Here is a 14,057-nt window from a genome sequence, read left to right as displayed (position 1 = left end):
GTTAAATAGTAAGTTATTGTAATAAATATTGAATGTCATCCAGTTTTGTAAAAGCTATGTACCACATGGAAATAAATTATTATAATAATAAATACTAATTTACATATTTCAGAGATCTCTACTGACTATACCTTACCACAGAGTAACTTTCCTTAAAATGTGGCTAAGTTAATGATAGTACAGTAAGCAAGATTCAACCACTCAGTGCTGCTAGGAGAATAGCTGGAAGTTATTTCTTGCTACTAGCAAAAGAAGCCTGTACAGTATTCTATTGACAAAGAAAACTGTTGTGTAAATACCAAACCTGTAAAAGTTTCTATAAAAGTGCTTTAGGGGTAATGATGTTGTAAGTCATACTATGTATTTTATTTTGTTGGATTATGCTAGGCTATAAATTCATCACTTACTACCATTATATGCCTATAGTAGTTTAATGCAACTATTTAGAAAATTTAAACATCAGTTAATAAAGGCCTAAAACTTTTATTGAATACAGGAATACAATATTGTACTTCTATGGTCCCCTCAGGGAAGGTTCCTTGATGTTGGTGAGGGGCTCTTGATTTAGGGAATTGGATCTGTGCTCCAGTTCCCCGAATTAAGCCTGAATGCCTTCCACATCCCTCCCAGGCACTGTATAATCCTACGGGTTTTGCGCTTCCCCTTGATTATAATAATAATAATAATAATGTACTTCTCTGGTATGAGCCAGTGAACTTGAAGACCCCCTAGAGGGATCCCTAGGTACCTGTTTATTGCTATGCGAATTGTGTTATTTAGTTAATAGAAGGAGAAGCACTAAACTCATAGGGGTAACAAAACCAGGGGAATGGGTGACATTAGGTTCAATCCCAGAGGATATAACCAGTTCCTTGGATCAAGAGCCCTCATCAGGATCAAGGCACTTTTCTTAAGGGGAGATGTAAGGAGGCTTGAGCACATATCTTGCCCGACAGGAGATTGAACCAGAGTGCTTTTGGGTGTGAGGCAAAAGTTCTGCCATTGAGCTACAAGGTAGCTGCCTACTCAGCAAACCTGACTACGCTCGCCTGGCATTTTTTTTTTCCTCTTACTATACTGTTTTCGGATGGTGTTAAAAGAGTATGAACTGAAATAATTAAAGAAACAATTATTTATAATGATAGTGAACTAATAAAAGTAGACATTTAATAACCATGTATTATCTAGAATCCTTTAATAATCATAATAAATTAAATATATACAATATCTAACAATACATTTTTTACGTGTTTATCCTACTACATGTAATGAAAATAACTAAATAACACAAATAAGCTTCAATCAGGTTAAATATAGACCACCGTTTAAATTTCTACAATATTTGCATCATCCACATGATTATAATGGACATACAGTGGTCATAAAACCCAAGTAAAATCATTCATCACCCTAACGTGTCATAAAATGCCACAAAAACATCCCAGAATAACCCAAAATACCTGAAAATACGGCACAATTTTACAAATTAACGCGGGAAGATTGGCGCCAAATTCAGTGTTTACAAATATTCAGCGTCAGCCGCCGCCGCCACGATCATCCACACTCAAAATTCAACATCATTGGCAGTTTTTCCGTATAATAATCCTCAAAACCAAAACTGAATTCATCCCGGAGGATTAATAATCCGCGGAATTATTTATTGGCATGGTTTATTTGATGGAGGTGAGGTGTTATGTTGAGTAATAAAGGGTGGGTGGCAGGGGTGCCCCGTCCCTCACTGGCTGACAATGGCGGCCTCCAAGTCTGAAGATATTCTTGGGCAGAAATGGGACCGCTGTGTTGCTGATACCCTTATTAAAATTGGTGAGGATTTATCCAATGTGGATGTGACTCCAGGGGGAGAGTTGTATAGGTAACTATTATAGGCAGTGTTTTAAGTTTCAATGCTTGCAGAAGGAAGTCTTCGACCTCTACCGAAATTCCCGGCTGGATAAACATGAATTAATAGGAGAGGTCATTTTTTACTTTGTCACTTGCTGTAAGAGGTAGAAAAATTGGCATGGATGATTGAGTGATTCAGTAAAAACACTGTACCTCTCACCCCACACAGCTACAGCCTCGTACTTCAAAACTATTGTAAAGAAAAAAAAAAACTCCCTTACAGGACACCAATGGAAATAAAGTCACTTTATCCGAGTTTTTTTTGGGCTGTTCTGGGCAATCTACACATATACTGCTGTGTATGATAATTTACTTAACTGTGTACCTGTACCAGAATAACCTTATTTTTCCCAACATCAGTTAAATAAGAGAAAATTGTATAACCATATTCTCATTGTCACAAACTTATGGAAAACAATATATTCTTATTCTCAATATCTGTAATCCTCACATTCATTAAATTCTTGATTGTGTCCTTATTATATATTATAATCCAACCTGTAATTCTTAAAACAAACTCAATAAAAGCCATATAGCATGTACTAATATGATATTCAGCTCTTTTGTATTCATTGTAATGCTTAAATTTTATTTTTACAGACGCCTAAGAGACTGTATGTACAGTATAAACAATCAATTGTTGCCTCAATGGAAATAAGTCACTTTGACTTTTTTGGGGGGGTTATCTTGGGTAATCAACACATGTTGCTATGTAAAGTAAAAGGACACAAGTGCAACTAATGTGACATTTTATTGTGGCAACGTTTCGCACTCCAGAACTTTGTCAAGTTCCTGGAGAGCGAAACGTTGCCAAAATAAAATGTCACATTAGTTGCACTTGTGTCCTTTTACTTTACATATTGTCAGTAATTCTACCAACATTATTACATGTTGCTATGTATGATAATTTATGTAATTGTATTGATGTGTACCTGTACCTGAATAAACTTAATTTTAATCTTAAGATAGGCTTAAGTTTGCCTGACATGCTCTGCATACTAACCCTTTGACTGTCGCATCCCCCAATCCTGAGGTCTCTCCTGGTGTCACAGAAATTTAAAAAAAAATAAATTATTTTTTCTTATGAAATGATAGAGAATCTTTTCCCAATGGTAATGACACCAAAAGTATGAAATTTGATGGAAAACTTACGGAATTATGCTCTTGCGAAGTTAGCGACCTTGGCAATATTTACGAATCGGCGATTTCACCCACTTTGAGCCCTATTTTCGGCTAATTCCATTGTTCCAGTCAACCAAACTCATAGCTATTTCTTTAGAGCTCCATTTTTTTCTATCGATTGAGTACAAGAAACTGCCCATTTACCGATTTCAACTACCTAATAACAAGGTCAGAAATTTGCAATTTGGCCAATTTTATGAAAATTAAAAAATATGACAATTTCAAAATAGGGTCCAGAATGAACAATGCAGACATTCCTGGCTCTAAAATAACATTTTGTTTGCTCATCAGTCACATCTCCAGGCCCCTCTGATATTACTCTTGCTTTCTATTTTGAATTTTTATTCAAACAAAAAATAGAAGATTCACTGTTATGCAGAGTACTGCAACATTGTAATAATTATATAAATAATGTCCCCCCATTCATGACTGCATATTAGAATGGTTACTTGGACATTTATTGGACAATGACATCATTTGTTTACTTTTGAACATCGGCAAAAATCAAACATTTCCCCTACTTTGAGCTCCATTTCCAGGCTCTTTTTATAGTAAAACCAATCAAAATCACCTCTATTTCTATATGTTTTCCAGTCTATGAAATGAGACGACCAAGAAAACGAGAATACAACCATAAATACTATACGAAAATAGACCACAAAGTCGGCATTGTAATTAAAAAGAACGGTCTGATTTTTTTTTCTCATTATGCACTACGTGCTGCAGGATTTTTTTTATATGGTGCACACTGACCACACAGACCCATTCTCTCACATGTGGGCCTACCAGCTTTCTCCTTCACTTGAAGCCACTAGAATTTATGAGTAGTATATATACGTCAAACATGGTGGCTTGTAAGACGTATATATATGACCGAAACAGTCAAAGGGTTAAGGGGCTTTCTGCATGTACACCTCAGTGTCATTCACCGTTGTACAAATATTGTATCATGCTGAAATATAGTATCTTTAATCTCTGTAATCCTTCAGAGTGCTGGCACTTCCCTTATATTCACTTCAGGATATTTATTAGAATAAATTCACCACTAGTGGCAAAATGTTTCCTGTAATCTAATAAATGTCCTGAACTGTACATAAAAGTCTTTGTTCACATCTTGCCAGCATTACCGTACCATTATTCACTTTACTTCCTACCACCACAACTCAGGAACTTTAAATTGCAATATTTTCTTTGGTCATATACAATAAATAAATAAAGTTTATTTCTTTGTAAAGGTTACAATGTGTAATTACAATTTTGATTTGCTAAGTACAAAGATATGAATGAGAATTCTAATTTGTAATGCAGTATCACATTGCATTAACTTTTTTTTTTTTTTTGTAAATACAGCACTTTATTTTGTTGTTGAAAAGATGATTTACATACCTAATGTCTTTTTTTTTTTTTTTCTTGTCTAGGCATTTTTTTTATCTTGATCTTGCATAAGTAAATGAATTTACTGCAGTAAATTTTATTATTATAAATATATATATATTTATTTTATTTTATTATCACACTGGCCGATTCCCACCAAGGCAGGGTGGCCCGAAAAAGGAAAACTTTCACCATCATTCACTCCATCACTGTCTTGCCAGAAGGGTGCTTTACACTACAGTTTTTAAACTGCAACATTAACACCCCTCCTTCAGAGTGCAGGCACTGTACTTCCCATCTCCAGGACTCAAGTCCGGCCTGCCGGTTTCCCTGAACCCCTTCATAAACACGCTAGATAACAGGGATATCTTGCTACTCCTACTTACACTTTGGTCACACTTCACAGACACACACATGCATATATATATACATACATCTAGGTTTTTCTCCTTTTTCTAAATAGCTCTTGTTCCTCTTTTATTTCTTCTATTGTCCATGGGGAAGTGGAAAAGAATCTTTCCTCCGTAAGCCATGCGTGTCGTATGAGGTGACTAGAATGCCGGGAGCAATGGGCTAATAACCCTTTCTCCTGTAGACATTTACTAAAAAAGAGAAGAAGAAAAACTTTATAAATATAAAAATAAATATATATATATATATATATATATATATATATATATATATTATATATATATATATATATATATATATATATATATATATATATATGAAGGAGGGGTGTTAATGTTGCAGTTTAAAAACTGTAGTGTAAAGCACCCTTCTGGCAAGACAGTGATGGAGTGAATGATGGTGAAAGTTTTTCTTTTTCGGGCCACCCTGCCTTGGTGGGAATCGGCCGGTGTGATAATATATATATATATATATATATATATATATATATATATATATATATATATATATATATATATATATATATATATATATATATTAATATTATAATATATGCATATGTATTACAATTATTTATTTATTTGTCCATTTTAGAAAACTTTTCGCATCTTAAAACTACCATAACGCAAAGCCCAAAATACGTATTTTTTTGCAATTCATTCCAAGCTCCAGAAAGTGCAACTTTTTATATATACTTTGGACCTGTATACTCAGACATTATCTGTAGGCATTGTATCTCCCTTTATCTGCTGCTATTTTAATCAACAGTAAATGTCTTTATCTCTGTGATAATTTCTCTGCCTTTCTTTTTAACTAGCTTAAATTCATCAGCTACTTTGATATCCTTTATAATGTGTATTTCCTTGATAACTGAGATGGTTAATTGAACAATGTAGAATTACATGCAAAAAATGAGGTAATCAGTCTCGGCATTGGAGTTGAAGAACTAATCTCCGGCATCGTATTTTTCACAATTTCTTGTTTCATCATCAGAGAAATTACCAGTTTACTGTGCACTTTAGGGGGCCATGTAGACTTGGTAGCACAAAAGGTGGTGTAATTAAATCACAAATATGTATTGTATCTCAAATTTTTCATAGCAACTCGAAACTAAATTTCTTTGAGGGCAAATCGTAACAAAGAATTATCATATCTCCAGCCCATTGTAAATTTAGGGACCACTATATAATAATACAATACAGTAATTTATTATACAGTGGACCCCCGATTAACGATATTTTTTCATTCCAGAAGTATGTTCAGGTGCCAGTACTGACCGAATTTGTTCCCATAAGGAATATTGTGAAGTAGATTAGTCCATTTCAGACCCCCAAACATACACATACAAACGCACTTACATAAATACACTTACATAATTGGTCGCATTGGGAGGTGATTGTTAAGTGGTGGTCCACTGTATTTTGTTTTATTTTATTTGAGGTAGTAAGTTGGTTGACAGCTATCATTCTAGGATGTATTATCATGTTATACGAGTGTGATACAGAAAGCTTGTAAATGTTTTGCACTAGTAGAATGCCAGTCTTGCCTTCCTGTGTCATGAGCACATAAGGTGGCAAGTTGGCAATGCTGTCGCCTCTCACACTGAGTGTCCATGGTTCGATTTCTGACACTGGTGGAAATGCTGGGCATGTTTCCTTACACTTACTTTCTTTGTTCACCTTGCAGTAAGTTGGTACTGGGCATTAGTCGACTGGTATGGGTTGCATCCTGGGGGAACAAGATTGAAGGACCCCAGTGGAAATAATACAGAAAGTCCTTAATGACAGACTGACTTTCTTGGGTTATCCTGGGTGACTAACCCTCTAGGTTAATACATGTAATCCAGACAAATAATAATACAGTGGACCCACAGCCAACGAAGGCATCGTCTAACGATAAATTCGTCCAACGAAGCGTTTGAGCGTAAAAATTTTGGCCCAACCAACGATGAAAAAATCAACCAACATGATTCATCCTGAACCTGTCCGTCCAGCCTGAGCACCTCAGCCGCCCTGCCATCATTGTTTGCATGCCAGGGTGGACGGTTCCACGCATATATTTGATAAATTTTGTATTCCATTGTTTTTAGTGCTTGTAACTGCTAAACAAGCCACCATGGGCCCAAAGAAAGCTTCCAGTGCCAACCCTGTGGTAAAAAGGGGTGAGAAATACTATCGAAATATTATCGTACCATGGTCAGCTGCTGCTGCACCACCGTCAGTTGCTGCTGTACCTCGGTCAGCTGTTGCTGCACTACAGTCAGCTGTTGCTGCACCACTGACAGAAGCTGCTCCACCACCATCAGCTGTACTACTCAAAGATGTGGAGAGTGTTTTTGGTGTTGCTTAGTGAGAAACAATTACCCCCAGAGGGTTAGCCACCCAGGATACCTCAAGAAAGTCAGTGCATCATTGAGGACGGTCTAACTTATTTCCATTGGGGTTCTTAATCTTGTCCCCCAGGATGCGACCCACACCAGTCGACTAACACCCAGGTGAACAGGAAAAAATGCCTGGAGCTAGTGCTCATATTGGTGAATTTAAAGCCAGCAAAGGTTGGTTTGAGAGATTTAAGAATCGTAGTGGCATACACAGTGTGGTAAGGCATGGTGAAGCTGAAAAATTCCAACCCCAACAAGTGTTTATTTGTGACTAAACAGGCCTGTTCTGGAAGAAAATGCCAAACAGGACCTACATTACTCAGGAGGAAAAGGCACTGTCAGGACAAAAGCCTATGAAAGACAGGCTAACTCTCATGTTTTGTTGTAATGCTAGTGGGGATTGCAAAGTGAAGCCTTTACTCATGTATCACTGTGAAAATCCCAGTGTGTTCAAGAAGAACAGTGTCTCATCCCTCATCAATACTCTTCAATAAAGGTAAGTGTCATTTTAACATTTATTTATGTAGTTATTGTGCATGTTTCATTGTTTTCTTTGTAGGGAAATGTATATTTCATGAAAAAAAAAAATTTAATACTTTTGGCTGTCTGGAACGGATTAATTTGATTTCCATTATTTCTTATGGGGAAAATGATTCGACTAACAATAAATTCACCTAAAGATAAGCTCTCTGGAACGGATTAATATCGTTGGTCGAGAGTCCACTGTAATTAACCCTTAAATGGTCCAAACGTATATACGTATACGTTTTTTCAACATCTGAAAGTATGTAAAAAATGTAGATCTTTTTTGTTTTACATTTGAAAAAGTGTAAAAAAAACTTTTTTTCTACTTTTTTATATATATATTTTAAAATATGTAAAAAAAAGTAGATCTACTTTTGTAGCACTACGAATTTGAACGTCGATCTGTTTGGACCGTTTAAGGGTTAATAATATTAATACAGTACTCTTTTACAAGTACATGTACAAGGTATACAGGCCTAGTTGACATCAGTGACTACATAGAGCGACCCTCTGGACCTCAGTGCATGAGCTGAATGCACTAGCAATCAAGCTATGATTTTATAAACTTTTATATGCAGTGGACCCTCAGTTAACGACGTCATCGAATAACATAAAAATTGGATAACGACACATTTTTGTGTCAAATTATTGGCTCGGTTAACGGCAAAGAACTCGGTTAAAGTCATTCATCCTGAAGGTGTCCACGCAGCCTGAGCAGCCCAGCCACTTCATGTACAGCCAGTGTGCCATTGTTTACAAGCATACATGCGATACATTTTGTATTATTCCATTGTTTTAGTGCTTGTCACTGCTAAATAAGTCACCATGGGCCCAAAGAAAGCTTCTAGTGCCAGCCCTGTGGTAAAGAGGGTGAGAAATACTGTTGAATTCAAAAAAGAGATCATTACGAAATACAAAAGTGGAGTGTGTGTGTGTCTCCGAGCTGGCCAGGTTGTATAACAAACCCCATACAACAATCGCGACTGTCTTGGCCAACAAAAAGGCAATCAAGGAAGCTGTTATTGCAAAAGATGCAAATGTGCTTACAAAACAGAGATCGGAAATACTCGAAGATGTGGAGAGACTGTTGGTGTGGATCAATGAGAAACAATTATCAGGAGATAGTGTTTCACAGTCAGTTATAAGTGAAAAGACAAGGCAGTTGCATGATGATCTCGTTAAGAAAATGCCTGGAACTAGTGCTCATATTGGTGAATTTAAGGCCAGCAAAAGTTGGTTTGAGAGATTTAAGGATCGTAGTGGCTTACACAGTGTGATAAAGCATGGCGAGGCTGCCAGTTCTGACAAAAAAGCGGCTGAAAAATATGTGCAGGACTTTAAGGGGTATATAGAGGCTGAACAGTTAAAACCCCAACAAGATAAGATAAGATTTCATTAGGATTTTTAACCCTGAAGGGTTAGCCACCCAGGATAACCCAAGAAAGTCAAGGCATCATCGAGGACTGTCTAACTTATTTCCATTGGGATCCTCAATCTTGTCCCCCACGATGTGACCCACACCAGTTGACTAACACCCAGGTACCTATTTGCTGCTAGGTGAACAGGGCAACAGGTGTAAGGAAACCTGTCGAAATGTTTCCACCCGCCGGGAATCAAATCCGGGCCCTCCGTGTGTTAAGCGGGAACTTTAGCCAAAAGGCCGCCGGTTCAATTGTGTTCAGTTGTGACGAAACAGGCCTGTTTTGGAAGAAAATGCCAAACAGGACCTACATTACTCAGGAGGAAAAGGCACTCCCAGGACACAAGCCTTTGAAAGACAGGCTAATTCTCATGTTTTGTAGTAATGCTAGTGGGGATTGCAAAGTGAAGCCTTTACTTGTGTGTTCAAGAAAAACAGTGCCGTCAAGACTAAATTGTGTGTGGAGAGCAAACAGTAAGGCATGGGTCACTAGGGACATTCTCCTCGATTGGTTCTGTGACGTGTTTGGCCCCAGTGTGAAAAAATACCTCCTGGAAAATAAATTGCCACTCCAGTGCCTCCTGTTAATGGACAATGCTCCTGCTCATCCTCCAGACTTGGAAGAGCGAATTGTGGGGGAGTTTAGTTTCATCAAAGTGAAATTTTTGCCCCCTAACACCACTCCTCCAGCCCATGGACCACCAGGTCATTTCAAATTTCAAAAAATTGTATACCAAAGCAGTGTTTCAAAAGTGCTTTGAAGTGACCTCAGACACTGAATTGACCCTAAGAGAGTTCTGGAAAGATCACTTCAGTATCCTCAGTTGCATAAACCTTATAGGTAAGGCTTGGGAGGGAGTGACTTGCAGGACTTTGGATTCTGCTTTGAGAAAATTGTGGCCACAGTGTGTACAAGAGAGGGATTTTGAAGGGTTTGGGGCTAACCCTGAGGAGCCTATGCCAGTTGTGGAATCTATTGTGGCATTGGGGAAGTTCATGGGGTTGGAGGTTAGTGGCGAGGATGTGGAAGAGTTGGTGGAGGACGATGATGAAGAGCTAACCTCTACAGAGCTGCAAGAGCTTGAGGTGCAACAGCAACAGACCACAGCTCAGGAATTTCCTTCAGAGGAGGGGGAAGAGAGATGGAGGAAGTTGCCTTCTTCAAAGATTAAGGACATTTGTGCAAAGTGGACTGAAGTGCAAACCTTTATGGATGAACATTACCCTGACTCAGCTGTTGCAGGCCGTGCTGGCAACATCTACAATGACAATGTTGTGTCCCATTTTAGGGAAATCTAAAAGACAAGCCATAAACAGAGCTCTGTGGACAGATTTTTGGTGCGACAGGGGTCCAGTAACTCTCAAGCTGGTCCTAGTGGCATTAAAAAACAAAGAAGGGAGGTAACCCCAGAAAAGGACTTGGTACCTAAAATCCTTATGGAAGGGGACTCCCCTTCCAAACAATTGCAAACTCCTCCATCCTCTGCCCTCCTCTCATCACTCATCATGTACATCTTCAATAAAGGTAAGTGTCATTATATTAATTATTAATGTATTTATTCTACATGTCTCATTGTTTTCTGTGTAGGGAAATGTATATTTCATGTAAAAAAATTTTGTTTAATACTTTTGGGTGTCTGGAACGGATTAATTGGATTTCCATTATTTCGTATGGGGAAAATTAATTCGGTTAATGACAGAATTAGTTAGACAAGCTCTCTGGAACAGATTAATGTCTTTAACTGAGGGTCCACTGTATTTATACAGTGGTGGTAAATTATGTAACTTAATCTAAAATAGGTACCCTAAGGAAAGTTGAAGTGTGGTGACTAATTTCCAGTGGGGTTCACTTTGCTTTTCTTTTTTGCAGCTCTTAGTCTTGTAAGTTTTAGGACTCACTCACCATGGGTTCAAACCCCACCCGTTCTGTGGTTTATTTCCTTCACATTTTATGAAGGATTGGTCTGGGACCAGACCATTTGCAGGTATAACAGATGCTGTTTATAACAGTTCAGTATATGTAGACAGCAAGTTGCAGTTGAATGCTAGTCAGTGTAAATGACATGCGGGTGTTCTTTTTTTTTGTCATGTTCTCGTATTAACTTTTGCAGATTTTTAGGTCAGAAATTAATGCTTCTTTCTTTTGCACAGGTGGAGGCCTTACTCTAGGAGTTGTATTTTCTGCTATTGTCTTTAAAAGTAAGTGCTAATATCTTATTTTATGGATTTATTAGGATAATACAGTACTAAATGTAAGTGCTTACAGCTTATTTTGTAGATTTGTTAGGAAAATACATTACAAAAAGTAAGTACTTATAGCATATTTTATAGATTTCTTAAGATAATGCAGTATTTGTTAGGATAATGCATCCCACATTTCTTTGCTATGAATCTGCTGCTGTATGTAATTACATATTTGTAGCTACAAGAGCAGAGTTATATTCATGGTGCACAAGATAAAGTAAAGTTGTGTCACTTTTGAAGAGTAAATTATTTATATGTTCGGGTATTTTACAAAGGTTAGCATTGATTTACCCATTCTAATCATGGTATGTGTTGTAAGGTACTGAAATAAAGGAGACTGTATTTCATCTAATTAATTTAATTTGTTCTAATTAATTTGTTCTAATTTTTTCATACACATTACTGTACATTCTAAGGATACCAGAAATAATGTACAGTGGAACCCCGGTTTACGATCAGCTCCCAATGCGACCAGTTATGTAAGTGCGTTTGTATGTGTATGTTTGGGGGTCTGAAATGGACTAATCTAATTCACAATATTCCTTATGGGAACAAATTCGGTCAGTAGTGGCACCTGAACATACCTCTGGAATGAAATAATATCGTAAACCGGGGGTCTACTGTATTTGGAATACAGTGGACCCCCGGTTAACGATATTTTTTCATTCCAGAAGTATGTTCAGGTGCCAGTACTGACCGAATTTGTTCCCATAAGGAATATTGTGAAGTAGATTAGTCCATTTCAGACCCCCAAACATACACGTACAAACGCACTTACATAAATACACTTACATAATTGGTTGCATTCGGAGGTGATCGTTATGCGGGGGTCCACTGTATATATTTTTTTAAATGTGAATGTATTAAGTTGCTAAACTACAGTACTGTTCTTTAGTGAAAGTTCTATTATATTCATAAACAGTTTTATTGACTTATTATACAATTATAGGGCGACCCTGGCCTCTCATCTTTGGTCTAGGATTTGGCACAGGTATGGGGTATGCCAATTGTCAACATGATTTCAACGAACCATTCCTAGTAAAAGCAGAAAATGTTATTGTAAGTACTTTAATGTATTGTATTGTAAGTTATGCTTTTATACATTAAACAAATTTAGTTCTTTACCACAAATGTAATAAGGTCTAAAAATCTAAACTACAGTATGCTGTATCACTAGTCTTGTCTACATACAGTATTCAGCTAGGTCTTTTTTGCTGTAACATTTATCGTAAGTGGTATATTATCAGGACATTTTTTACATCATATATTTTGAATGATTTATTATGCACTATTGTATTTGTAACTATTTTTATGTATATATTTTCAGGTGAAGCCCAAATCTACCACTCTTGAGGCTCCTGCTACAGAAGCCCAGTAGTTTAATAATGTAATAAATTTGTATATTATCGCTTAAGTCACTTTTGTATATTGAGGAAGCCTATTTAATGTCCTCTGATTGGAGCTCATGTACAGTACTGTATATGCATTTATTGAGTTATGTACTTACTACAAACTTCATGTTATTTCAATAATGGCTTATACCGATGCATTATGTAAAACTTATCTTTTGTAAATAACATCAATGATATTTAGGCTTTTATTTCCCTAATGTGAAGTCTGAAATTTATAGACACACTTGTACGTATCGCTCATATCTCTTTTCATTACATTAAATGTGCAGTTCATGTGGTTTCTTATTCCTTCATTTCTTTGTTCTTATTCTTGACTTCTTGCTGCATGACATTGCTTCAGGCTGAAAGAGCAAGTCTGTATACCTGCTTTTCTTAAAAATAAAAAAAAAAAGTTATGCAAAATGCTTTTAAGCAAAGGTGGAGTAATACCTGGATAGTGTGTTAATGTTGTCTGATTCTTTTTGACTAGAATAAATGCTTTTAGACTTCTGAAAATGATCTTTGCAGAGAGACTTGGTCCCTCTTTCCCTAAATTGCTAGAGGTTATATGGCTCTAAATTCCATGAATGATACATAATTGTCTGTAATTGTTTTTCATATTTGGGTTCATTTTGTCTATAAATACAAGAATTTTAACTGATTTTGCGGAAAGTTTCATGCATTATACAGTGCTATAAGATGATCGTGACTACAAAATGTTATTCCCATTAAGTAATATATTTTTGAAATTTTGTTTTTAAAATTATTTTGTATCATAACTTGTGTGCATTTTGGTAGAAAACAACTACAGCTCAACCTCTATTATCAAGGTGTGACACAAAACATATGGCGAGTAAGGATTAAACCGAGTTCAGTCCCCACCCATGGTATGGTTTGTTTGCAATTGTGTCATTACGATTTTGTGTGTCGAATAAGAATTCTTATGCTAACAGTGTGTATGTTGTAATAATCTTGGTAGAATTAATGACAATGTGATGGGTAAAAGGACACAAGTGCAACTAATGTGACATTTTATTGTGGCAACATTTCGCTCTCCAGGAGCTTTATCAACGGTTTAACAAAGCTCCGGGAGAGCAAAATATTGCCACAATAAAATGTCACATTAGTTGCACCTGTGTCCTTTTACCTAACAGTGTGCATGTTCAGTTTTGATGTAAAATTAAAATGCTTAATTTTTGTTAAATAATACTAAAAAAAATACTAACCA

At 36.6% G+C, this 14,057-nt stretch overlaps 3 protein-coding genes across 6 annotated transcripts in view; 2 read left to right on the top strand and 1 right to left on the bottom strand.

Annotated features, from left to right (window-relative positions):
- LOC128694335 (DNA primase large subunit) overlaps positions 1–1,567 on the bottom strand; it is a 29,086-nt gene extending 27,519 nt beyond the window's left edge. Inside the window, exon 1 of the mRNA XM_053784430.2 lies at positions 1,461–1,567. The gene's annotated coding sequence lies outside the window, so the exon portion shown is untranslated. The remainder of the gene's footprint in view (positions 1–1,460) is intronic.
- The window catches only part of LOC128694345 (uncharacterized), a 396,715-nt gene that overhangs the window by 56,418 nt on the left and 326,240 nt on the right, over positions 1–14,057 (top strand). The gene's annotated exons all lie outside the window — the stretch shown is intronic.
- On the top strand, positions 1,696–13,026 carry LOC128694336 (MICOS complex subunit Mic10). Its single transcript, XM_053784431.2, has 4 exons — positions 1,696–1,824; positions 11,346–11,393; positions 12,388–12,497; positions 12,766–13,026. The coding sequence occupies exons 1-4, from the start codon at positions 1,749–1,751 to the stop codon at positions 12,814–12,816; spliced, it is 285 nt and encodes a 94-aa protein (XP_053640406.1). The 5' UTR covers positions 1,696–1,748; the 3' UTR covers positions 12,817–13,026.

This window comes from Cherax quadricarinatus, chromosome 43 (assembly GCF_038502225.1).
Source record: "Cherax quadricarinatus isolate ZL_2023a chromosome 43, ASM3850222v1, whole genome shotgun sequence".
Lineage (NCBI taxonomy): Eukaryota > Metazoa > Arthropoda > Malacostraca > Decapoda > Parastacidae > Cherax > Cherax quadricarinatus.
The sequence above is the reverse complement of the archived record's forward strand: the minus strand, read 5'-3'. Positions and strand labels throughout refer to the sequence as shown.